Source organism: Drosophila subpulchrella, chromosome 2R (assembly GCF_014743375.2).
Source record: "Drosophila subpulchrella strain 33 F10 #4 breed RU33 chromosome 2R, RU_Dsub_v1.1 Primary Assembly, whole genome shotgun sequence".
In the NCBI taxonomy this organism is placed as follows: Eukaryota; Metazoa; Arthropoda; class Insecta; order Diptera; family Drosophilidae; genus Drosophila; species Drosophila subpulchrella.
In genome coordinates this window covers 8,984,992-9,008,719 of record NC_050611.1, presented here as the reverse complement: position 1 = coordinate 9,008,719, position 23,728 = coordinate 8,984,992, and the positions used below count along the sequence as shown (strand labels likewise).

The window sequence follows — 23,728 nt, the reverse complement described above, 5'->3', positions numbered from 1 at the left end:
CAAAGAATAAGAAATTTAATCTTTAACGGTGTTCCTGCAGAAGCGGTGGGGAGTTTAAAAATTTTAAATGGAAGAAAAACCCCAAAAACGGTTAAAGGAGGTCAGTGCAGATGACAAAGGACGCCTAATCCAAGCCCATTATTGTGGGATTTGACCGACAGGAAGCAGTACCACAACAGGGGCAAGTCCGCAGAATAGTTGAAGTGCTGGAGGAGATCCTCTAGAGAATCCCAGGGGGAAGGATTATGCCGAGTGGGACTTCGCTCTCTACATGGACATCCTGTCCTCGCAAAGAAAGTAAGATCTGGCCAAAATAATTTGATTGCGTTGTACTAATAGAAGGATCTTTTTAGCAGAACCACCAGTAATATTATCTCCAAAGTCCTCTTCATTAGGACTCCGTACACCATAACCACCAGCTACTTGGCAGCTTAAGCGGAGCTGGAGGACGCGGTGGCTTCTAAAGGGAGGAGGAAAATAGGGCGCCCGCTAAGGAACAGTTGGAGAAGCCATGGCCAGGATGCTGGGCGACTTCCTGCAGCATCAGCGGATCAACCCCGTTCCCAATCCGGCTCCCACTTCCTCAAGGTCCAATATGCTGGACTGCAATGGCGCGGGAAAGATGGCGAAGCCGCTTGACAGTAAGACTATGCTACATGCATTGCGGGTGAACTTTGAAAACTTCGGTCACACTACAAAGAATAAGATTTGTCGACTAGTGAAACTCTTAGCCGATCTGAGAACTAGGCTTAATCTATTAAACATTTCCAAAAACTTTCACAGATCGTTTAATTACTATAAAAAAAAAAAACTTACACCTTAAATTCTTTACTGAAATAAATATAATTCAACTTAAAATTTTTTAGCAAAAGATTTAACCAATATGTGGAGTTTGGAGCTTGACGAATTTCGTGTATTTATAAAAGGCGTCAATTACCATAATCTCGGTCTCTGAAAACTCCAAAAAAGTTTATCCGTTTTGTCCTGCTTTACTTAATTAAATTCATTTTCCACGAACACCGATTCAATAACACCATCACATCGAATAAAAATTCATGTAATTTCTGTCAAATGTTTAGAATAAAACTTAAAACTTCATATTTTTTTTTTACTTTTCCAAAAGGTTTTTTCTGAATCTGAACTAAATACTTTGCATGCGCTTTACAGTACCCAGAGGACTGTTAACCAGCTATCGCTTGACAGACTATCGGCTGCAAGTGCCATCGCCAGCCACACACAGAACACACCGAGCGCCCATCTCTATAGCGTTTCGAATTTACGCACGGGAGAGATCCGATCCGAACGGCCAAATACCCAAATACTTCCAAATTATTGCACAAAATTGTACGTGAACGTAGCGCGCGCCCCCTCCGCCCAGTTTTGGGAACCCCGCCTTTTTCGTCGGTGCCCCAAAATACCGGAAAAGTGTCCGTGAATAGTGAAGTTTTCCCAATGAAGCGCTGAACTCGGAACGACCGAACAACAACAACAACAACGCAACAGAGGTGAAGAACGGATAAAGAAAACAGATAGCAAAATGCTGGAGCCGCCGAAATTCATTGAGAATGATTGCTACATCGGCAGCCGGAGCTTCACTTGGCTGGCGGATATGGTGGGGCTCTCGGTGGACCTGGTAAGCGATACTATTTACTCTGAAACCCCCTGGGTTCCTTAACGGCCTTCCCCGTTTCCCGTTCCCCCAAATCCCCTGCCACTTCTTTTCGAAACGGGCGTGTGCACGTGTGCGTGTGTATACGCGTGTTTGTGTGCTAATCATACGGGATAAAACCGCTCTATAAGCCTCTCTTTTTGAGAATAATACGTTGCTTCGGGGACAGAGTAGGGATTCCCTCAGGCGGAAAAGGAATACTCTTCGGGGAAATATACTACATTTACCTGGCAACGGTTGGGTAAATAAATTGCGTTGCCGGTTGCCCAAACAATGATTTAGCATACAGTAAAATATCTATGGAATGAACCATTATAGAAGCTATGATCAGAAAAGCAGAAGCTATCATCAGAAAAAAAAGTTTAAAAATATCCATGACCATTAAAAAACTATAATTTTTGGATATAAAAAAGTTTAGAAATGATTTGTTTTTCTTTTTATATTCATAAAAAATATAAAAATAAACTATCTATAAAATGAACCATTATAGAAACTATATTCATAAGACATAGAAAAATAAAATATCTATGGAAAGAACCATTATAGAAGCTATGATCAGAAAAAATATACATTTATGAAATAAACAGTGATAGAAGCTACCATCAGAACAAAAAAAACTAAATTAAAGATCTATGGATTGAACCATTTAAAAAACTATTATCATACGAAAAACAAAATATGTAGTCATGATTTGTTTTTACATAGGAACATTTGTTGTATATGAAACAATGAAATGAATGTTTTGCTTTAAAGCAAAAACATTATCGTCATGTATTTTGAAGGAAAGAGTTTATAATGAATGTTAGAATTTTGTATTATAAATGTAATTATTATTAAAAATTGTAAACCTATATAGCGAGCCTGCACCGTACTTCTCAATCGTTACATATTTACGTTCACCGCATTTGGCAGCTAATCGCGTTTGGCAGTTGTCTTATAGTTTAGCCACTTTGTAGTTTTTTGTATATTTTCTATTTTAAATTAGACAACTTGAATTATGTGAAGAGCTTATCAGTTGGCAGGAATTATCTGTGGAATTTTCCATGTCGCATTACGCTGTGTAGCGTAAAATTTTCAAATTACTATTGTTGTGACTGACGCACCGTTGATTTCGCTAAATTTAAAAGGCTTTGCATCACTTAATGGGGAGGTGGGGCCCAGGAGGAGGAGGGTTGGTGATTAATCTCTTCACCGAGAGTGTCACACAGACACACTTATTACCTCTCTCTCGTAACCCCCATTACCCCCGATTTTGCCCCATTCCGTTTGCTGCAATGCAATTTGCATAACTGCAGCTGCTGCCATATAGAAATGTGATTCATGCGGAGGCATTTTCTGGCCCAAATCAAATGGCATACACGTACGTAATCGTCATATTTTTCAATTCCGATGACCTAATGCCAACATCCGATGTAAGGAAAAAAAAACAAAAACAACGCGCACACTGACAGAAAACCATTGATAATTCTCCAAAACTAGCAATTGTGTTTATCAAGAACTGTGCGAAATCCAATTTGAGAGACTTGACTCCAACGAAAGGCTTACATATACACTTCTGATTGCCACTCTCCATCCAAGATAATTGAATTTTTAGCGCTTCTTTTGTTTGCAAACAAATATCAACAGCTCGCTTGTGTATTGGTTAGCCGATTTCTTGTTGTTTTGACTCAGCTGATGTAGACCGCATGAGTCAGTCGGACAAAAAGCAAAAAAGGCTGAATGCTCTATCAGTGAATCGAAAAATTAAAGGGTTTTAAAGCAATTCATCAATTAATTGGTGTATACCAATTTTTGTACAAGAACCAAGGTCTTGGGTATATTAGAGAAGGGCCTTTGAGACAATGTAGACTGTACCTTCGTAATGGGTTTTTGCGGGTGGGCGATACTATTTTGGAAATCGTTGCGCCTGATATTTTATTAGTATTTTTCGCTTTATTACGCTAACTCGCAGCGAAGGCCGCAGCACGCAACTGCGCAAATGCCGGTGAATTGGCCAATTGTCCCGTGAAATCGTCCCATGTTAAAGGCATCTATATAGTACTTACCTAGTACAAAAAAAAGTACTCAATAATATCGCGAGAGGCGTTAATGGCCAAAGATGCAGTCCCGGCCGGTCAGTTGCGGTTTATTCTCAACAGTTTGTTTTGCTTTTCTCTCGCAATCTTGAGTTTTCCTCCCACGCCGCCACTTTCTTGGTACACTTGGGGTTACAACTATAGTAACTATAAGGTAGAAGCAATAAATGTACAATCCAAAAACTTATTTTTATAATTATCTATGTCGATATAGGGCTGTGATCTTAAAATCTTTAAAAAAACATTTTTTTTTGCTATATATTTTTATTTTGTAAGTCGTTAATAGGGTTCCATTATTATTCCCACCGCTGGTGTTGTACTATGTGGTGCGATAATTTTATTAATAAACATCAATAAACAACTCGTCGCTGGTGTGCTTGTTTTACTGGCATATACATAAATTTAATAATAATATTGTACGTATTTCCCAACTTTTGCGCTGCCGTGGAGGTTTTCAACCGGTTCGGCCGATGAGATCGGAACTAGAAAAGGGAAAAGGCGAGTGGATGCGGTGTATGGCCAGCAAATATCAATTGAAATTGTAGTGCTTGCCAAGCCAATAAAACCGGAATAATATACACGGAGATAAAGGGAGAGCCAGGCCAATTGTAGCGCCCCCAACTTTTCCCGCCGTCCCGATTTGCATTGTACAATATTATTATTATTATTATTTCTGTGACCTTGGGATTGGGGTGCCGCAGTTGTTGAACTCGTTGCTTTTGCTTTTGTCATCTGCTTTGCGGTATTCGTTATGTTTTCTGCTTTTGACAGCTGTTTGGCGCCTCTAACGGTTGTGGGCATACCCTTCAGGTTTTTTGGATGGGTATATTTAGGTATATATAGGTGCCCAATGATTTATGATGCAGTAATCATCTGGAATTAATACTTTCATTTTTTCTCGTTTGTTTTGTTTGGCTGCTTCTCAAGTGATTTCCATATCTCTGCATTCTTAAAACATTTCGCAATTCGTTTTGTTTTGACTTTTGCTTTTATCGTGCGTTCGCTTGCCTCTTGGGTATATCTCTTGGCGGTTCTTTTATTGTTTTATTTATAGTGATCACGCCACTTTTTTTTCTGGCTCTAGCGATGGTACCCCTTTTATTTGCCTTTCTTGCCCCATGTTTTCCATCCTACTTACAATTTTTGGCAATGCAGTACAACGTGTTAATCAAATGATTTATGATTTGTTTCCATTCGCAATGCACGTGGGTTTCTTGGTATATTTGTTGGTATTTCTCATTGATCCAGTCCACATCCCAGTTGATTGATGAGACTTCTATACATTGTAAACATGTATGTATACAAACGCAACAATTTTAACCTTTGTTTGCTGTTGAATTCCATTAGCTAAGAAAACATATCACTTCAATTGGTTAACGTTCCATAAAGGCCCATTTCTTCGTTTTTTTCGACCTTATTATTGCACTAAATTTAAATATATTTATAAAACTGTACCCTAACATTCTAAAAGTCAAAATAATTAAAGATACAAGTTCACCAACTAAGATATTTCACAAATTGTATAGCTTTAATGAGACAATCTCCTGCGTGAAGAGAGGGCTAAGTCAAGGAACTTAAGTCCCGCTTCATAGCCAAGGAATCCCAGGGAACAATGGCAGATGAGTACCCACAAATTGCTGGTGCTGCAACCATATTGCATTGTTGCTGGCCGGAACCATGGCAACATCTTATCTTGACATGCAAGCAACTATCTGCTCATAATAGCGCAAACAATGCGCCTGAAAGGGAGATGAAGGGCTGGGTCCACATATTTGACTTTAAACTGTTTGCCCTGCCAATAGACAATATTTTCCTTGTTCAGTTAGTGGTAGTGGGGAGCATTGCAGGATGTTCAAAGGCAAGCACTTGGTAATTGGAATTCTCATTTTGGCTATAAGACTGCGTGCCCTGAAATTCGATTGGTCGCCAAGCTGTGCACATGAATTTCGATTTAATTATTTCACCTCGAGCGCAATGCAGAGACATGAGTATTGTATTCGAGGTCTCAACAGAAACCCTCAATGTACATGTGTATGTATGGAATTACGGGTATAATTGGAACTTGGGCAACCAAAACCCCCTGTTCATCAACCTACCAATCTGAAACAAAAGATAGCTTCCCTCCTTCTGCATAAACTGAACACTGAAAGGAAAATAGGGCTAAAAATGTAAATGTTATTATAATCAAACCTTTTATTGAAATTCCTCTAACGTGCGCGTTTTCTGCCTTGCATGCCAACAAGTTGCTAACCCACTTGTTGCCCTTTTTTGTTAGATCTCCAGCTCTGTCTGAACCATAATTCTTGAGCAAGGTTTTCCTTTCGTTTGGCCCGCTCTGCGCGTTGTGTTTTAGCCATATAGCTTTGGTTGGGGCAACAAAGAACCGGTATTGGCCAGCAGCAATGTGAACCCACTTATTGCGCATGAGGTATTCGAATGATGATTACAACATGCGTCCGAATGGGAAACTGAACTGATGTTTCAATGGCTGTTCTTCCTACCAGCCTGATTCACCTTGTAATCAGTTCGATATCCAAAGTCTTTAATCATAAGTCTGTGCTTACAGCCGTGTATATTGACGGACTTTATTGTTCTGCCCGACTTATCACAGGCTATCAGAAATCGTTTCAGGGTCGCCTTTGTGATTGACCTATGGCGTGAGGGTGGCTTGGAGACGTGGCCCCTTTGTGGGCGCTACTTCCCGATGCACAAAGGCAGATAATGTTCGAGTATATCTATATACGAACACGTTATCGGCAAATGGCTGAAGTGCGCCTGTTCATTATCAAATTCGACAACGGAACTTAAAAGATGCTAAAAAAAAAAGGGAAAGATTGTTGCAAAAATAGAAATTTAAGTACTGTGCGCTACAGTTACATAATTATGAAATTCTTTAATAAAGAACGGAAAATATCAGGCTTAATCCTTTTCATTCTTTATGCTCTTCGAGGAAAAGTTTAAGGTCTTCATATAATCGTTAAGCAAGATGAATGTTTTTTGAACCACGGTTACAGGTGGTAAAATTATACATATTAAGTAACTTTTGCTGACTGCACTTTGCAAATTGGCCACATGTTATCAGGAAAATGTGTTACTTGTAACCCGGTAGCCTAGAACATTTTACACTCTTTGGGGGACGGCTATAAAAAGAAGCTGCAGGTTGGTCAGTTGTCACAGCACAGAAGCGAAAGCGGTAAAGTTGCCAACTACAGTTAGTTATCCTTTTGCGTCGCCGAAAATATTCGATGAATCTGTGTAAGTGTCCCTTTGAAATTTTTAAAGGGACCCCTCGCTCAAACTTCCTTTGCAGCTAGCCTTTTCCTTCTGGCCCTCGTGGCATCCGTTGCTATCTGCTCCGGATCTGCCCACAGAATAAGCCGGCCAGTGTCTCCAAAGGAGCCGTGTCATGCCACTACCACCGCTCCACCATGTGAGACAATAACCACCACTACAACAACCCCAGAGCAGCCACCCTGTGAGCCGACAACCACTACAACACCAAAGCCCGATGAGCCAATAGAGCCGACAACCACCACAACACCTCCTCCATGTGAGACGACGACCACTACCACTACGACAACAACCACTACAACGACAACCACTACCACAACTACAACAACCACAACCACAACTACAACAACCACAACTACAACAACCACGTCTACACCTCCATGTGAGACGACAACCACTACAACGACAACCACTACCACTACAACGACAACCACTACCACAACTACAACAACCACAACTACAACTACAACAACCACGACTACAACAACCACGACTACACCTCCATGTGAGACGACAACCACTACAACGACAACCACTACCACTACAACGACAACCACTACCACAACTACAACAACCACAACCACAACTACAACTACAACAACCACGTCTACACCTCCATGTGAGACGACAACCACTACAACGACAACCACTACCACTACAACGACAACCACTACCACAACTACAACAACCACAACTACAACTACCACGACTACAACAACCACAACTACTACAACAACCACGACAACAACAACGACAACAACCCCGGAACAGCCAGACTGTGAGCCAACAACCACAACAACCCCAAAACCAGATGAGCTCCCCTGTGAGCCAACAACCACTACAACACCAGAGCCAGAAGAGCCAACCACCACCACAACACCGCCTCCTTGTGAGACGACAACCACTACCACTACGACAACCACCACTACGACAACAACCACTACAACAACCACTACAACGACAACCACTACCACAACTACAACAACAACAACCACTACAACAACGACCACGACAACAACAACCACCACAACAACCACAACAACGACAACCCCAGAACAGCCACCCTGTGAGCCAACAACCACTACAACTCCAAAATCAGATGAGTCCCCCTGTGAGCCAATAACCACCACAACACCAACCCCAGATCAGCCTCCAAATGAGCCAACAACTACCACAACCCCACCTCCATGTGAGACAACAACAACAACAACCACTACGACAACGACAACAACCACTACAACAACCACTACAACAACCACTACAACGACAACTACTACCACAACAACCACAACTACAACAACCACTACCACAACAACCACAACCACAACAACCACAACTACAACAACCACAACAACTACAACAACCACAGAACAGCCACCATGTGAGCCAACAACCACCACAACACCAAAACCAGATGAGCCCCCTTGTGAGCCAACAACCACCACAACACCAACCCCAGAACAGCCACCCTGTGAGCCAACAACTACCACAACACGACCTCCTTGTGAGACAACAACCACTACCACTACGACAACAACCACTACGACAACAACCACTACGACAACAACCACTACGACGACAACCACTACTACAACCACAACAACAACAACTCCAGAACAGCCACCTTGTGAGCCAACTACCACAACACCAACTCCCTGTGGTAGAACCACTCCTCCCCCTAAAGCTCCCTGCACCCGCACCACAACTTCTGCACCACCTTGTGAAGAGACAACCACACCGGCCTGTGATACCAAAGGTGATGAGAGTACTTCCGGTAAGCAGACAACCAAGCCAGCTAAGAATAGCATTGCTAAGCCAAGCAGCACCATCAAAGCCACCGTCTCAATCGGAACCAGTGCCATGTGCGCTAACCGCGCCGAAGGAACCATAATCCAGGACCCGAATCATTGCAGGAGGTACTATGAGTGCCGCGGCGGACGTCGCCTGTTGCGCAAGTGCCGTTCTGGTTTGTGGTACGACTCGGAGGCCGGAGAGTGCCTGCCACGCAGTGAGGTCCTGAACTGCCCGGCTCAACGTAACTAAAACCCTTTTGCCCCCTTCAGTCAACTGGAATGGGGCCAGAGCTTGCATTGTTCCTTGCTATCCGTAACCAACAGTAACCACCTACTCAATAAACAGCATATTAATCACAACCAAGACCATAGATGAAGAGATTCTCTATGTATTCTTCTGGGGGCTCTTAAAGATCAAGATCTACAAGATGATCCCTTGCAGAAGTTAAATTCTTAACGATTTTTATTCGTAGATTATTCGTCAAGCTAGTGTTAGAGTCATTCAGATTGTAATTATCAACTAGTTGTTGCTTAAATTGTTGAGTGAGTTGATTGCAAACGGTATATTTTATAGATTGAGTACTTAAAGCAACAAAAAAGTTCAAAAAGGTAAACTGCGCACAAAGTATTTACTTGACTGGAAGTCATTGACTCCACACTTGTGGCTATCAAATAGCTAATTAATGAAAGTGATTACATGTGGCGATTACTTTCAGTGATACTAGAGAGCGCCGATTGCAGATTGTTAATGTATACGATTAGTCGTGTTTTAATAATAACCCAATTTACTATGTGCGACAAACAATTCGAAATTGTGTGGACATCATAAGAGATAAGGGTGATCCGTCGCATCCGCTTTCGGTGTTTATGCTGTCCACGAGTAACCCAGAATATGTTCGGTCTGAGCTCCCTCCCAAGACCTTTTCTTATCGCACCTTATCGAGGACAGTTGATAATGCGTATCAGGGAATGGGAATCAATTTGAAAGCGTCGAGCAATTGATATCAATTAAGCGGCACCCACGGGGGGAAGTCAAGGGGTCTAATTTGTGGGCCCCTCATTGCCTATGCATTTGCGCGGGACTCGTGCAAAACAGCAATAGAGGAAAAATGCCACCAAAAACCCTCGATCTTCAATGACAATAGAAGGCAAAGGCCATATTTTGCAGAGATCCGATTGAGGTTCCTAAGCATTTGCATCGGAAAATAAGTCAAGGCAACTGGGAGGTCGGCAAAAGTAGAGGAGATCGAACATTGATCACAACGCGTGATCGTGATCAATCGCCCATCGACAATCAAGTGCAATGGGCGACAAGCACTTGTGGCCGCAATTCTCTGTGGCTGGCTGATGATGGGTGATCTGGGAGGCAACAAGTGGGGGATACTGTTCTCGCATTACAATTGCAAATCTAGCAAGGCACGTGCCGGCTGCATGTGCTCTGCTTTGGCGTATGGGTCCAAAGATCTCGTGTTACCCAAAGCAATGCAATTTATAGGCCTATTTATTACCGGAATAATGCGGCAAGAGAATAAATTCAGACTGAAAATAATCTCTACAACATTTAAATAATTGAGGATAACTATCAATGTAATAATAGACGTTAGAGATATATCTGGGTAATTGTATAGGCTGAACTTGGTATACATATTTTGGGGTCAACTCATAATGTAAGCGTTTTCATCCCTTGACCTAATTCCTTATCTACTGATTAAAATTCTATAATAACATTATAGGTTATTCACCTTATTATCAAATTAAGTTTTTCTAACCCAAAACGAAATCATTATCTCTACTTGCAGGTAAACTTTTTACTCTGCCAAATATTGGCTCTCTTCCTGGCCTCACTCTTCCGGTCCGTGCTGCATCCTTCAAAGGTTTCAAGTAAACTGCGTCACACGTTCGCCCTCTCGATTGGCTTGGCCTTTGGCTACTTTTGCTTTGGCAAACAGGCCATCCACATTGCCGGACTTCCGGCAATATGTTACATTGTCATCCGCACCCAGGATCCGCGCATTGTTCAAAGGTAATTGCAAACGACCGATTCCGATGCTTTTAACTAATTGTTTCCAATTTTAGAGCCGTCCTGCTGGTGGCCATGTGCTATCTGCTGTGCATTCATCTGATGCGTCAGCTTTACGACTATGGATCCTATGCCCTGGACATTACCGGGCCCCTAATGATCATCACCCAGAAGGTGACCAGTCTGGCCTTCAGCATTCACGACGGCTTCGTGCGTGGCGATGAGGTGAGTGTTAAGTGGATAGAGCGAAGCTATATTTTTATATCAATTGTATTTTCTTTTTCGGCTGGCAGGAACTCACCAAAGCCCAGCAGTACCATGCCATTCGCAAAATGCCCTCGGCCTTGGAGTACTTCTCCTACGTGTGGCACTTCCAGAGTATTCTGGCCGGTCCTCTGGTGTTCTACAAGGACTACATCGAATTCGTGGAAGGCTACAATTTACTGAGCAGTCCGCCGGGCAACGTAAGTTTGATTATGTCACTTGACTGCCTGGTAACCACTGCAGTAATTTCATTACCGAGATGGTATGAATGTGACCTAGGTACTTGACCTTATTCTCTCCATTGTACCACAATAAGGTCATGATTTTTAAAATCAGATGGAATCATTCAACTGATTATTTTATAATTATAAGAGAATTCAAGAAAATGCTATTGTATTGTATTAATGTAGTACACTTGCCTTATAACTAACATATTATTTCTATAATAACCAATTTTGTATTCCCTTTTCTCAGGGTAATCTGGAGAACAGCAAGAGGGAAGTAGTGATTGAACCTTCACCAACTAAAGCGGTGATACGTAAAGTGGTTGGCAGTCTCGTGTGTGCATTCATATTTATGAAGTTCGTGAAAATATATCCTGTAAAAGACATGAAGGAGGATGACTTTCTGAACAACACCAGCATGATCTACAAGTACTGGTACGCCATGATGGCTACCACCTGCATACGCTTTAAGTATTATCACGCCTGGCTCCTAGCGGATGCCATATGCAACAACTCAGGCCTAGGTTTCACTGGCTACGATAAGGATGGCAACCCCAAGTGGGACCTAATATCCAATATCAATGTGCTGTCGTTTGAGGTGGGTAGTAAAAAAGCCTTAAATATTTGAAATATAATAAACAATCACTGTTATACTTTCTTGGCAGTTCTCAACGAACATGCGCGATGCGATCAACAACTGGAACTGCGGCACCAACCGCTGGCTGCGAACGCTCGTCTACGAACGGGTTCCCAAGCAGTATGGCACGCTCCTCACCTTTGCCCTCAGCGCCGTCTGGCACGGCTTCTATCCGGGCTACTACCTGACCTTCGCCACCGGCGCCGTCGTTGTGACGGCTGCGCGCACCGGGCGGCGACTCATCCGCCACCGCTTCCAGAGCACGCAGGTCACGCGAATGTTCTACGACATCCTAACCTGCCTGATAACACGCGTCGTACTGGGCTACGCCACATTCCCATTCGTTCTGCTTGAATTCATGGTGAGTCCGCCATGCGAGTCAGTATTTTTTGTTGATGAATATGGAAAAGGGTGAAAATATTTTATCAAATGTGACACAGAAATCTCTTTGTATTGCCCAAAGACATTTCTGTGTTATCCCACAAAATTCAATATTAATGTTATAATCTTTTTTTTTTGATCTGATGTAATTTAATTCAAAACTTACTTACAAAACATTTATTAATATTGCTTAAAATTGCCGATTAGAAATGGAAATTTAATAATTTTTCTTAGTATATTATCCTTTGGAATTGCGGCCGTCCTAAAACTCGAGTTATCGAAAAATCAATAACTAAATATTTTCCATTAACTTCTTGCAGGATTTTTCTTCTACTTTTTTGCATAAACAAAAATCAACTCGCCTTACATTAAATTATATTTTCTCAGAGATCACTTATTAATCGACTTCATGTTTTCGCTTTACAGGGCAGCATCAAATTGTACCTGAGATTTTATTTGTGCCTTCACATCATTTCACTAGTGACCATATTTATTTTACCCAAGTTTATACGCGGCGAACGCCGTTCTCGCACGTCGAATGGCAACGGAAACGTCCGGCTGTCGGGCAGCGGCAATGTCAAGGATGCGGTGACCACCAATGGGGGATCTGCAGCAGCTTTGACCGCTGGCAATGATCTCAACGAGGATGGAGAGGAGGATGAGCACGCTCAATGTAAAGTTCACACGCCCACACATCAGCAGCCAGCGGCTGCCTTACACAACACAACTGAACAACAGTCAACCGAGCAACCGAACAATGTAAACCTTCGACCACGCCCACAGCAGCAGCAGCAGCAGACACATCTGGAGAAGCAGCCGATGTCCAGGTGCGCCCGGGACGCGGTTAGCGTGCCCCATGACCAATGCGAGATGGATCAGCTGTCCAGCAAGCTAAAGGAGAAGATCGAGGCCGAGACCAAAAACATTGAGGAATTTATTGATAAGACTGTAACCGAGACCGTCAGCGGCATTGTGGAGTTCAAAAACGATCTGATGCGGGACATCGAGTTTCCCAAGCTGAAGCTGCCCGGTAGCAACGGCGGCATTCCCTTAGACTCTTCAAATGGCGTTGGTCTGCGCAAACGCAACATATCCTCTGTCCATGACAACGGCACAGATCCTAGCAATGCCACCGTCGACCTCCATCATCCCGTCGAGGAGAACGGCGCCGCCTTTCTGAAGAAGGAGATCGAGGTTATCAACGCGGTGGTGCAGCAGGCGGTGCCGGCAGTGCTTAGCAATGGCCATGCGAAATAGTAGCATCGACGAGCAAGTGTGAGGAATCCGAACAAAACAACGATGACGAAGGTGCCACGGCAGGGATTGGAGGCGGGCATGGTTCGAAATGGGTGCTGCACAACTGATTGATTGATTAATAGATACATTTATTAAACTGAGATTTACCCAACACGCACACGATATACGCACACTACACGCTCACTAACAAATGCAGACACTTTTTGGTTTAATTTTGAATATGACGTTTTTCGTTGATAGTCCTGAAGTACACAGATTGTTTACACTAAAGTTAGTGTCTAAGGTGGCGGATAAGCCAAATAATAAATAAGATGCACTTTTATATTCGGTATACATATATATCAGCAGGCAGAACCTATGTTTAAAATAACTAAATGTGCACCAAACTCCAGTTGTTGTTGTAAAGAAATCTATGTATGTTGGTAGATGTTTGTTTGTTAAGATCCCGCAGCTTGAGCCAAACAGGGTGTTTCAAATGTAATCCGTACACATATCCTCAAGAATTATACAAACCTTGAAAGATCACTCGATCTTAAAGCGTGCAATGAACCAGTCGACTGAATGCAATCCAATACTTTATACAAAATTGCTTTACACTACAACTACATTTGAAACGCATTGTTTGACTCTTGCTCCTTTAATTGGAACCTAATCCATTTATATGTGTGTATGTAAACCTGCATATGTTGAAACATTTACCATATAGTCTATGTGCGAACAAGTAAACCAATTTTCCAACGTCAGTACTATTGTAGCTAAAATCCCGCCCAAAGGAACGGTAACAGATCGTGACAAGTAGAACCAATGATATCCTCTTCAAGCAACAAAAAAGATGAAATACAAAAGTCAACCAAATCTAAACTTTAGACTGAAGATATTGACAAGTACTAAGCAACAACAAAAAAGCATTAAGCCAAGCAAATCGTGCGTAGTTAAAGTTAGTTAGTAAGCCGTCAAGTTGTTTTTGATATTAAATTTAAACCAATTTTTGTACAACTGCGCGAGTGTGTCTGGAAAGGAATGTCCAGCTTGCTTCCTCTTTATATAACCTTCTCCACCCGGCATTTTAGCTGATCCAACTCTTTTTGTAAATGTTCGTGTCCTCCACTTGTGGCTTCCTACTCCGTAGATCTTAAGCATGCTCTTTATATAACCTTTTTGTTTTACCCATTATCTTGTTAGATCCAATAAACTATTTCGCCACAAATCCTCACATATAAGCGATATATTTTTATATTTATTGTAATACCAGAAAAGAAAAAAATCACTGTAACCATAAGAGATTTCGGCGCACATTTGTTTCGATTGTCGTATTTTTCTGATGAAAAGAAACTCAGGAGAAATTAACGACAGGCACCAAGGTGTAATGCAGTCCAGTTGCATCAGATATACAAACCCAATTTGAGCATTGATATTCGACAAATAAATCGTATATGTGTAGTTAACTTTGTTTACTTTTATTATAAGTGGTGTTTGTATGGACATTTATGGCCAAAATTTTGCAAAAAAAAAGGTCTTAGTTTTTCTTTTGTCTAACTTTTCTTGTGTATCAATTTACAAATACCATCACATTTAAGTCTAGAGACCCGAAATTTTTGAAATTGATACATTTTGAGTACAATCAGGTAAAGTTTGAAAAATCCACGAATCCCTAAGAAAACGCATTAAACTGTTTTTTGTATATCTTTGGCAAATCAAAATACACTTTATTTATCGAAATATAAATGGTTATTTTATAACTTTCTTTATCATTTAATTATATTAAAAGGCAACTGAAAAACTGAATACTGAATGGGTATATGAAAACTTTCTTGTTTGTCTTATTAAATTCTACAAAAAGCACGTGAATGTCTCAGTTCAATAGACTTCAACCAAACCGTATATATGACGTTGGCTCTAATTTGGCACATATGAATATTAATATTTTTGCATATTATGCATGCTTCAATAAAACGAAAATATCCGGATAGTTCCAGAAAATAATCTTAGAATTCCAGACTGCCGGATATCTTGTAAAAGTTGTCGCCAACGCGCGATCCCAACACACACATCTTCACTGCCTGGCACTGGATCGTACCGAAGTCGAAGTCTCCAAAGCGATCCAGAATCTCACGGGCATCAAACGTGTCCCCTGGCTTCATCTCCGCCTGGCGAAATCGGACGTTCATTATAGTAATGTGCATCTGGATGGAATCGCGATGGTATTTATCTGAGGGGCAAAGTCCGGTTCTCTGGAAGTGCGCGAAGCACTGATCTGCGAACTTCTGCAGGTCCGGAGATTCGATGCGACCATAAAGACGACGAGTTGAGCGCGGATCATCATGTGATACCTCCAGGCCCTTGACCTTTACTTCGAAAGGGGTTTTTAGGTCAGCCAGTAGGGCACGACATGCCTGCAGTTCATTCAAAGCTCTTTGGTGCTCTTCGTCATCCAGGAGCACACAGACACCAAAAGTAAAATGCAAGCAGTTCTCCGATATGAATAGCCCCTCATCGATTCCTGGAAACTTGGCCTCCAAAATGTTTCTCTGGAAATGGTTTGAGATCAGTACTTTTTGGAGGACTTTGAATTGATCTATACCTTAAGTTCAACATAACGATCCTGAATATTACCAGAGTTCAGAGTTACGGTCAAAAAGTGGGTGGCCCTCTTTCGCTGGGAGGTGATAAGATGGCGGATCTGACGCAGTGCAGCGACCACGTGACTGCGTTGCTTGGCCCTTATAACCACGTCAGTAGATTTATCCATCAAACCTGGAATGCTGACCTCGGAGTTGGTTAAATCCTGAATGCTGCGCCTTGTAGCACCTTTGAGACCAATTAATCTCCCATAACACGACCTGCAGGGATATGCTTAACAGAGATGGACAGCATTTCCCAGTCTTTACTCACCTTGGAACATAGAAAGCCAGCTTAAAGTCGCCATTTGGCTCCTGCTCAATGTGGCTTACAACCGGATCATTTTCGTCTTCACAATGAAGATCTGTCGGAAAAGAAGTTTTCAAATAAATATTTACCAAAAAAGCGACTCACCTGGGCTCTGGAAGGCCTTGGTCTCTACTTTAAAGCTCATTTTGTTCTGGTAAAACAGGGAGCGATCACTGCACTTGCATTCACGGGGATGTACAAAAATACAAATGATATATGGATGGAAGAGTGCCGACGATAATGAAATCCCTAGTGCGTATTAAGGGCGGGATCCAAAAATACTGAAAAATGCCAAAGTCGGCTAAGAATTTTAAGGTAATCGAAGCTATCGTGGGCGGTTCTATTTTACCCTAGCGAAAAGTGAAATCGTCGTGATCAGATGTTTGTAAATCAGTGAAGCCAAGTACTAAAGTACAGAAAATAAGTTTTTTTTAAACGATTCTTTAAGAATCTGTGATTTCATTTATTTATGCAAAATTCCCATTTGTAGTTATATGTATTTTTGGAAATAATCTTTTACAACCCATATCCGATAATTATCTACACAAATTCTTAGAACTCCAGACTGCCGGTTATTTTGTAGAACTCGTCTTCCCCGCGCGATTTCAGCACGCACAGGTGCACTGCCTGGCACTGAGCTGCTCCGAAGTCAAAGTCCCCAAAGCGCTTCAGGATTTCGCGGGCATCGAAGCTGTTTCCAGACTTCATTGCCTCCTTGCGGTAGCGGTTGTTCATCAGAGTCATATGAAGTTTGATGGATTCACGTTCGTTGTTATCCGTGGCGCACAGCCCGGTACTCTGGAAGTGGGCCAAGCACTGATCTGCGAACCTCTGCAGGTCCGGTGACTCGATGCAACCGTATAGGACGCGCGTGGAGCTGGGATCGTCGTTCATGATCTCCAGGCCGTTGACTTTCATTTCGAAAGGAGTTTTCAGGTCAGCCAGTAAGGGCCGACAGGCCTCCAGCTCCTTGAGGGCCCTTTGGCGTTCATCATCATCTAAAAGCACATAGACACCTAAGGTAAGGTGGATACTGCTCTCAGGCATGAATAACTCCTTATCAATACCAGGCAACTGGGCCTCCAAAATGCTTTTCTGGATGGAGAGTTCAGGATCAGTATTTCTTTTGGTAGATTTTACCTTGTTAGTCTGTACCTTAAGCTCTATATAACGCTCCTGAACTTCCCCAGAGTTCAGGGCCACGGCCAAGAAGTGGGTGGGCTTCATCTTCTTTCGCAGGGAGGTGATAAGATGGCGGATCTGACGCAGTGCAGCGCACACCTGACTGCGTTGTTTGGCCCTGATAATCACGTCGTTGGATCTCTCGTTCTGACGTGGAACATAGAGCTCTGTTCTGGTCTCCTCTTCGATGCGGCGCTTTGTAGAACCCTTGAGGCCAATTAGTCCTCCATAGAAAGATCTGCAAGGAAGGATAAGGATGAAAGAGAAGGGCAGCATTTTAATAGGACTTCACCCACTTGGGCACATGAAGAGCCAGCTTGAAATCGCCATTTGGTGACTCCTCAATGTTATTGGCAGCCGGATCCTCTTCGTCATCGTCCTCGCCATATAAGTCTGGTGGAAAGGGGGATTAGATAGGTACAAATAACCCCGAAAACCACGCACCTGGCTCCTCGTAGGCCTTGTTATCTCCTTCGGAACGTTTATTTTGGCCATTCCACTTGTCGCCCCCAAAGTCTTCGTGAACAATGTTAACCCTATAGCGCCGGTTTTGGCTCATGGCTTGGACAGGAGGTGAGAGCACTTCGCGACTCATTGCGATCGAAAGACTGAAATGCACTTCAAATTCCGGGGATATCCCGAAATCAAATGAGTTTCTTTGAAAAAGCGACAGCCAGCCGGCAATAGTGAAAAATGCACTAATGCGTTGGGTGGAATATTTAGCATATACTGCTTTAATACCAAACACAAATAAAAAATAGTGATGGCAAATATAAAAATAAATATTTTATAGAAATTTAAGTGAAATACAAAATAAAGGTTTTAGTTTTATTACTAGAAAATCAACAATAAGATTTACAATTTTTTTATGACCATGAGCAAACAGTTTTTATTACGAATGGTATTGTATATACTTTCAAGCTAGAGAATGGCAAATGTAAAAATAAATATTTAAAAAAAATTAAGTGAAATACAAAATAAAGGGTTTAGTTGTATTACAAGAAAATCAACAATAAGATATAATATTTTTTTTATGACCATGAGCAAACAGTTTTAATTTTGAATAGTATTGTATATACTCAAAAGATATATAGATTTTATTGTATATTCAAAAATGTATCAAGTTATTGTAACACCATTTTACAAGACACAAAACAATACTGGTTTTCAATTGTAATTCCTACACCGATAGTATCGTGTCACGCAGCACTGACTCTCCCACCCCCAACGCACAATTCGTCCATCCCTAAACCAGTTCGAGTTTCCCCCAATTTGACAGCAATTTTGTTAATTTCATCTTGAAAAGCAGAAAAACTGGGATTTAATAACAAAAATGTCGCAGCGCTAAGGTGAAAACCAGCACTGTCTGCCCAAAAGGCAAAGCAAGCAGCGGATAGCGCCGAAAAGTGTTCGACATCAGCCTGCGGAGCCAGTGAATCACTAGTAGATAAAGACATTGGATTGGCCAGTGGAGCGCCCGCTGGAGGAGCAGCCACCATAGCAGCCCCATCGATCGCCCCCAATCCGCTCCCGCTCCAGCTCCAGGTGGAGGTGACCTCGACGCCTCGAGACACGCGCGCCCTTGCCGAAGTGGTGGCCCACATAAATAGCATGGGAAACGACGAACATCGGCGGCGGAAGACTCCTTGCGGATTTTGCATGGCGGTCTTCAAGTGGATCCCGGTGCTGTTCATCACCGCGGTGATAGCCTGGTCCTACTACGCCTACGTGGTGGAGCTGTGCATCCGTGAGTCCATCATCCTGTTGGAATGTGAATCTATCTATCTGTTCCTACTCCTTTTACAGGCAACACGCAGAACACCATTGGCATGATCTTCATGCTGCTGTTCTACCACCTGTTTCTCACCCTGTTTATGTGGTCCTACTGGCGCACCATTATGACCTCCGTGGGCCGAATACCGGATCAGGTGAGTGAATCACACGCCTTATCGCCTGTTGCTATCAAAAGTAATTGGGAAAACCTCACTAATGCCTTTGCTTGCCCCTTCTTCAGTGGAGAATACCGGACGAGGAAGTGACGCGACTTTTCCGGGCCGACAGCCCGGACACCCAGAAACGCATTCTCAACAACTTTGCACGAGACTTGCCAGTCACTAATCGGTAAGAATTTACCATGTCATCGAGTCCGCTTCCGCTAATGCCGTTTGATTAATTTAGATATTTTGTAATTGTTCGGCAAACATTTGATTGTACACATCGTAATCGCAAGCTTTTGACTTTATAGTTCAAATTTATCTATTACTATTACGAAAGTAGTAGAACAACTTGTCCAATTTCAAAAGAACTTTATTTAATAATATCTTTTAAGTTACTCACATGAACCAGACAACGTACGAAGTCTTTTAGTTAAAGCCTTGTACTCACTTTAATCAAAAATCCAAGGACATTGCAATTTTTCGCCTGTTTTTTTTTTTATTTAAACTATTTAAACATAAACTCCCCTTGCTGTTTATATTTGTGATTAATCCCCGACGCATTTTCTCTCCAGCACAATGAACGGCTCGGTGCGGTTCTGCGAAAAGTGTAAGATCATCAAGCCGGACCGTGCGCACCACTGCAGCGTGTGCAGCTGCTGCGTGCTGAAAATGGACCACCACTGCCCCTGGGTGAACAACTGCGTCAACTTCTACAACTACAAGTACTTTGTACTGTTCCTGGGCTACGCCCTCGTCTACTGCCTGTATGTGGCTTTCACCTCGCTGCACGACTTTGTCGACTTCTGGAAGGTAGGTGCCGTAAGTTTCGCATTCTTTTCTACTCTTATTACCACCCCATTTGCCCGCTGCATGCGATGACCTGTTAGTTAATGAATGTATTCTCTCGTTTCGCTATAATGTTGTCTAAACAACTTGTACTTACTGATCCAAGTACGATAATAATGGTTACTCGGCACAGGGACAGCTGAACGCCAGCGGAATGGGTCGTTTCCACATCTTGTTCCTGTTCTTCATCGCCATAATGTTTGCCATTAGTTTGGTGAGTTTGTTTGGCTACCACATCTACCTGGTGCTGATGAATCGCACGACACTGGGTGAGTCATTGAGGTCTGATATTGCAATTATGGCCCGACTATAGCCTACGCTCTTTGTCTTCCATTTAGAGTCATTTAGGGCTCCGATCTTCAGAGTTGGCGGCCCCGACAAGAATGGCTACAACTTGGGCCGCTATGCCAATTTCTGCGAGGTATTCGGCGACGACTGGCAGTACTGGCTCCTGCCCGTCTTCTCCAGGTATGTCCCGGCCCTTTTACCACACCATCTTGATCTTTGGCATTCTCACATTCCCATTCTTACTAATCCGTGCTGCACTAGAAGCTCTCTCACTCTTTAGTTGTTGTTTTTGTGCGCTTTGTTTTAATTTGATTTGATTTATTTTATGATTTTGGTTTTTATGTTGAATGTGGCAAATTAAAGGCATGCTTCAAAGCCAATGCTTCGTAGTTGAAACCTTCTTTAATTCTTGATGTGTGTTCTGTGTGCTAAGTTAATACAAACCGAAAGGAATTGCGCGAAATCACTAATTTTAAATAGTTTAAAAGCAATCCTTAACACTTATTATTTATGTAAGTCAAAAAATAATTGTATGTCCAAAACTGAGAGTGGAAAGCAATGAACCAATATTGTCGATCTCCTTTTGTAATTTAGTTGTAAGCATAATCAAAATTACCACTTGATTTCACTTGCGTTTGTTGTTTCTGTTTGTAAATAAAAAGAGGAGCCCCATACCAGCGAGCTTTAGAGATAGAAACATAGATCTAACCAAAAACCAGCTTAGTGTTCAATTGTCTGTGGGATTAAGTGACTAACTTCAAATGCCAAAGTTCTAGCAGAACCCGTGGAATTCCATCAGCCCACTAAGCTTATTTAAAACCAAAACACTTGCCACACACGACCAGTCGAAACAATTAAATTTCCATATTCGTAACCACACATTTGTGCAAAATTATATAACAAACAAACTGCAATCAACAACAACAGCTACAACTACAACAAGCTAAACTGTAAAAAAAAAACAACAATCAATTCGAAAACCTAACAAACAAACAATACTTATGTTTAAAACTCTCTGTTTAACGCAATACCCCAACCTTCTGCTTATTCACAATCACGGAACTAGTCGCGGTAGTGGCTACAGCTATCCGACCTCCAGCGACCAGAGTCGAGTGTCCACCGCCTCGCCCGTCCAGCGGTACGATGCCATGGGGGATACGGCCACCAGCAGGTTAGATGGCAACCCAACAGATAAGTTGATTGGCGCTAGTCCCCTCGACTCCACTAACCATCACCACAACCCATCGCCTCATCAAGTAAGAAGCACCAGCGCCCAGCCCAGCCAGCAGTTGCAGTTGCAGGTGCAGCCACCTCCACAATTCCGGGACGAGCTGGACGAGCGGCCGGATCAACTGGCAAACGGCCAGTCATTAAACTGCAGCACGGCAGCAGTGAGGTCTAGTCAGGCCGCGGATGGAGCAGCCAATGGGGCGGCCGTATACATCGACATGATCGGGGACCATCCGTTGGCCGGCACTGCTCTCGCCAAGGATTACCCACGCCCGCCGAACGGCGATCTGCCAGTTTGAATTTCTCCCACTTACCATGTTTCTGTAGAATGTATTATGTGTTTGTACTATATATAGCCGGGTAAACTGCCAGACCTGTCATCTTTGCAGTTTGTAGTAAGCCAATAAGTTACCTCTATGCAATTCATGAACGGTTTAGTGTAGGCTATTTAAATGTTTAAATGGCTGGGACCACAATTCATATCCACCACATAGTTACATTCGACTAAGCTAACATTAAGCAATATGTAATTGGTTATACACAAGCATTTATCGCCGTTTTAATCGATCGAATTTTGTAATGGAAATTAGAAGAATCGAATTTGAGGGATCCTGGTAGTTAAGACGGTTGCGCCGTTCAGAGATTTGTACCTTGCTGTAACACACATTCATGGAACCAATCATCCTTGTAGATACCAACCGATCTTCAAGACTTAATAATGATAAGCAACGAGATTTCCCTTCACACGATTATCACACACGAAATTCTGGCATTTCTCAATGCTTTTAATTTATGTAGTTAGTTAGTTACTGTTTGCAAGTTGATTTTTATACTTTTTATTCTTTTGTACACCAATTATACCTAAATACATATCTTATTGAATGTCTACTTCGAGTGACGAACTTAAGATGGAGTTAAAAATATATTTATAACAGCAAAGAAGGTTCGTTTTTAATTTGCCGAAGAAAATATATCCAACAGACTTGCTTCCGTTGCACAGCACCGAATCATCAATCAACCTATCAAATACAAAATAGCGCACTCATAACTAATCATTTTCCTATTATGATCTTTGAACAACCTTTACATTATATAAGTTATACATATCCTGATCAAATATAACGCACCACACATCCTTTAGCTTTGGCGATGGCAAAACATTCCCCATCCGACATATGGAGGAGGACACTGAATCTTTGCTCGGATACCACAGCGACACGCGCATCGAGCTGGAGGAGGACTTTCTGCCGGAGCCGCGGTTCCAGGACTCGATTCCATAGCTAATCATGACCAGCGACAATGTGGCGACATATTACATTTAGAGATTCAGCTGAGAGGGCTATTTCGACGGCTTGAGACTCTCCTTTCGACTTTCATTTCCAGTGTGTAAATAACAGAAAGACAGTCCATCCTATAGGGACAACTAGGTCATTATGTTTAAGCTATCAAAGAGTGGATGGACAATTGTAATGTACTTGTATGTAGGTAAAATAGCAGAGATTGGTGGTGAGATCGAAATCTAAATTCTTGCTTTGACATTCGCGTTGGAAATTTTAAAATGTATTAATTTAGTGTGTAAGTATAAAGTTATTAGAACGTTTCGAACAAAAGTTGATGTCTATATCGGAATACAGCTAGTTATGCGACAACAAAGTACAGAATATAGGTTAAATATAGTGGGAAAACAATAAAATCAAAAACGAAAC

General features: G+C 42.2%; 5 protein-coding genes across 13 annotated transcripts; 3 read left to right on the top strand and 2 right to left on the bottom strand.

Annotated features, from left to right (window-relative positions):
- Window positions 1–1,234: 1,234 nt before the first annotated feature.
- LOC119550542 (lysophospholipid acyltransferase 1) lies at window positions 1,235–15,056 on the top strand. Its single transcript, XM_037859271.1, has 7 exons — window positions 1,235–1,633; window positions 10,628–10,851; window positions 10,905–11,073; window positions 11,142–11,312; window positions 11,587–11,934; window positions 12,002–12,334; window positions 12,781–15,056. Exons 1-7 carry the CDS (start codon window positions 1,538–1,540, stop codon window positions 13,609–13,611), a joined length of 2,172 nt encoding a protein of 723 aa, XP_037715199.1. The 5' UTR covers window positions 1,235–1,537; the 3' UTR covers window positions 13,612–15,056.
- On the top strand, window positions 6,882–9,199 carry LOC119550543 (mucin-2). Its single transcript, XM_037859273.1, has 2 exons — window positions 6,882–6,999; window positions 7,055–9,199. The coding sequence occupies exons 1-2, from the start codon at window positions 6,990–6,992 to the stop codon at window positions 9,076–9,078; spliced, it is 2,034 nt and encodes a 677-aa protein (XP_037715201.1). The 5' UTR covers window positions 6,882–6,989; the 3' UTR covers window positions 9,079–9,199.
- A 29-nt stretch (window positions 15,057–15,085) lies between the features above and the next one.
- Window positions 15,086–16,763, bottom strand: LOC119550544 (activating signal cointegrator 1 complex subunit 1-like). Its single transcript, XM_037859274.1, has 4 exons — window positions 16,645–16,763; window positions 16,504–16,594; window positions 16,193–16,451; window positions 15,086–16,139 (listed from the first exon to the last, which is right to left on the bottom strand). The coding sequence occupies exons 1-4, from the start codon at window positions 16,682–16,684 to the stop codon at window positions 15,597–15,599; spliced, it is 933 nt and encodes a 310-aa protein (XP_037715202.1). The 5' UTR covers window positions 16,685–16,763; the 3' UTR covers window positions 15,086–15,596.
- A 218-nt stretch (window positions 16,764–16,981) lies between these two features.
- Window positions 16,982–18,419, bottom strand: LOC119550066 (activating signal cointegrator 1 complex subunit 1). The gene is made up of 4 exons (XM_037858530.1): window positions 18,166–18,419; window positions 18,018–18,114; window positions 17,695–17,959; window positions 16,982–17,634 (listed from the first exon to the last, which is right to left on the bottom strand). The coding sequence occupies exons 1-4, from the start codon at window positions 18,314–18,316 to the stop codon at window positions 17,092–17,094; spliced, it is 1,056 nt and encodes a 351-aa protein (XP_037714458.1). The 5' UTR covers window positions 18,317–18,419; the 3' UTR covers window positions 16,982–17,091.
- A 534-nt stretch (window positions 18,420–18,953) lies between these two features.
- LOC119550034 (palmitoyltransferase ZDHHC20-B) lies at window positions 18,954–23,710 on the top strand. 9 transcript variants are annotated; one of them, XM_037858467.1, is made up of 8 exons: window positions 18,954–19,468; window positions 19,528–19,649; window positions 19,736–19,842; window positions 20,231–20,477; window positions 20,611–20,773; window positions 20,843–20,972; window positions 21,859–21,963; window positions 23,164–23,710. In XM_037858467.1, the coding sequence occupies exons 1-8, from the start codon at window positions 19,333–19,335 to the stop codon at window positions 23,300–23,302; spliced, it is 1,149 nt and encodes a 382-aa protein (XP_037714395.1). In that variant the 5' UTR covers window positions 18,954–19,332; the 3' UTR covers window positions 23,303–23,710. The 9 variants fall into 9 exon arrangements, with proteins under 9 accessions (XP_037714395.1, XP_037714394.1, XP_037714396.1 ...); XM_037858466.1 differs by lacking the exon at window positions 23,164–23,710 and adding an exon at window positions 22,050–22,330; XM_037858468.1 differs by lacking the exon at window positions 21,859–21,963 and having other exon boundaries at window positions 23,164–23,708.
- Window positions 23,711–23,728: the final 18 nt, after the last annotated feature.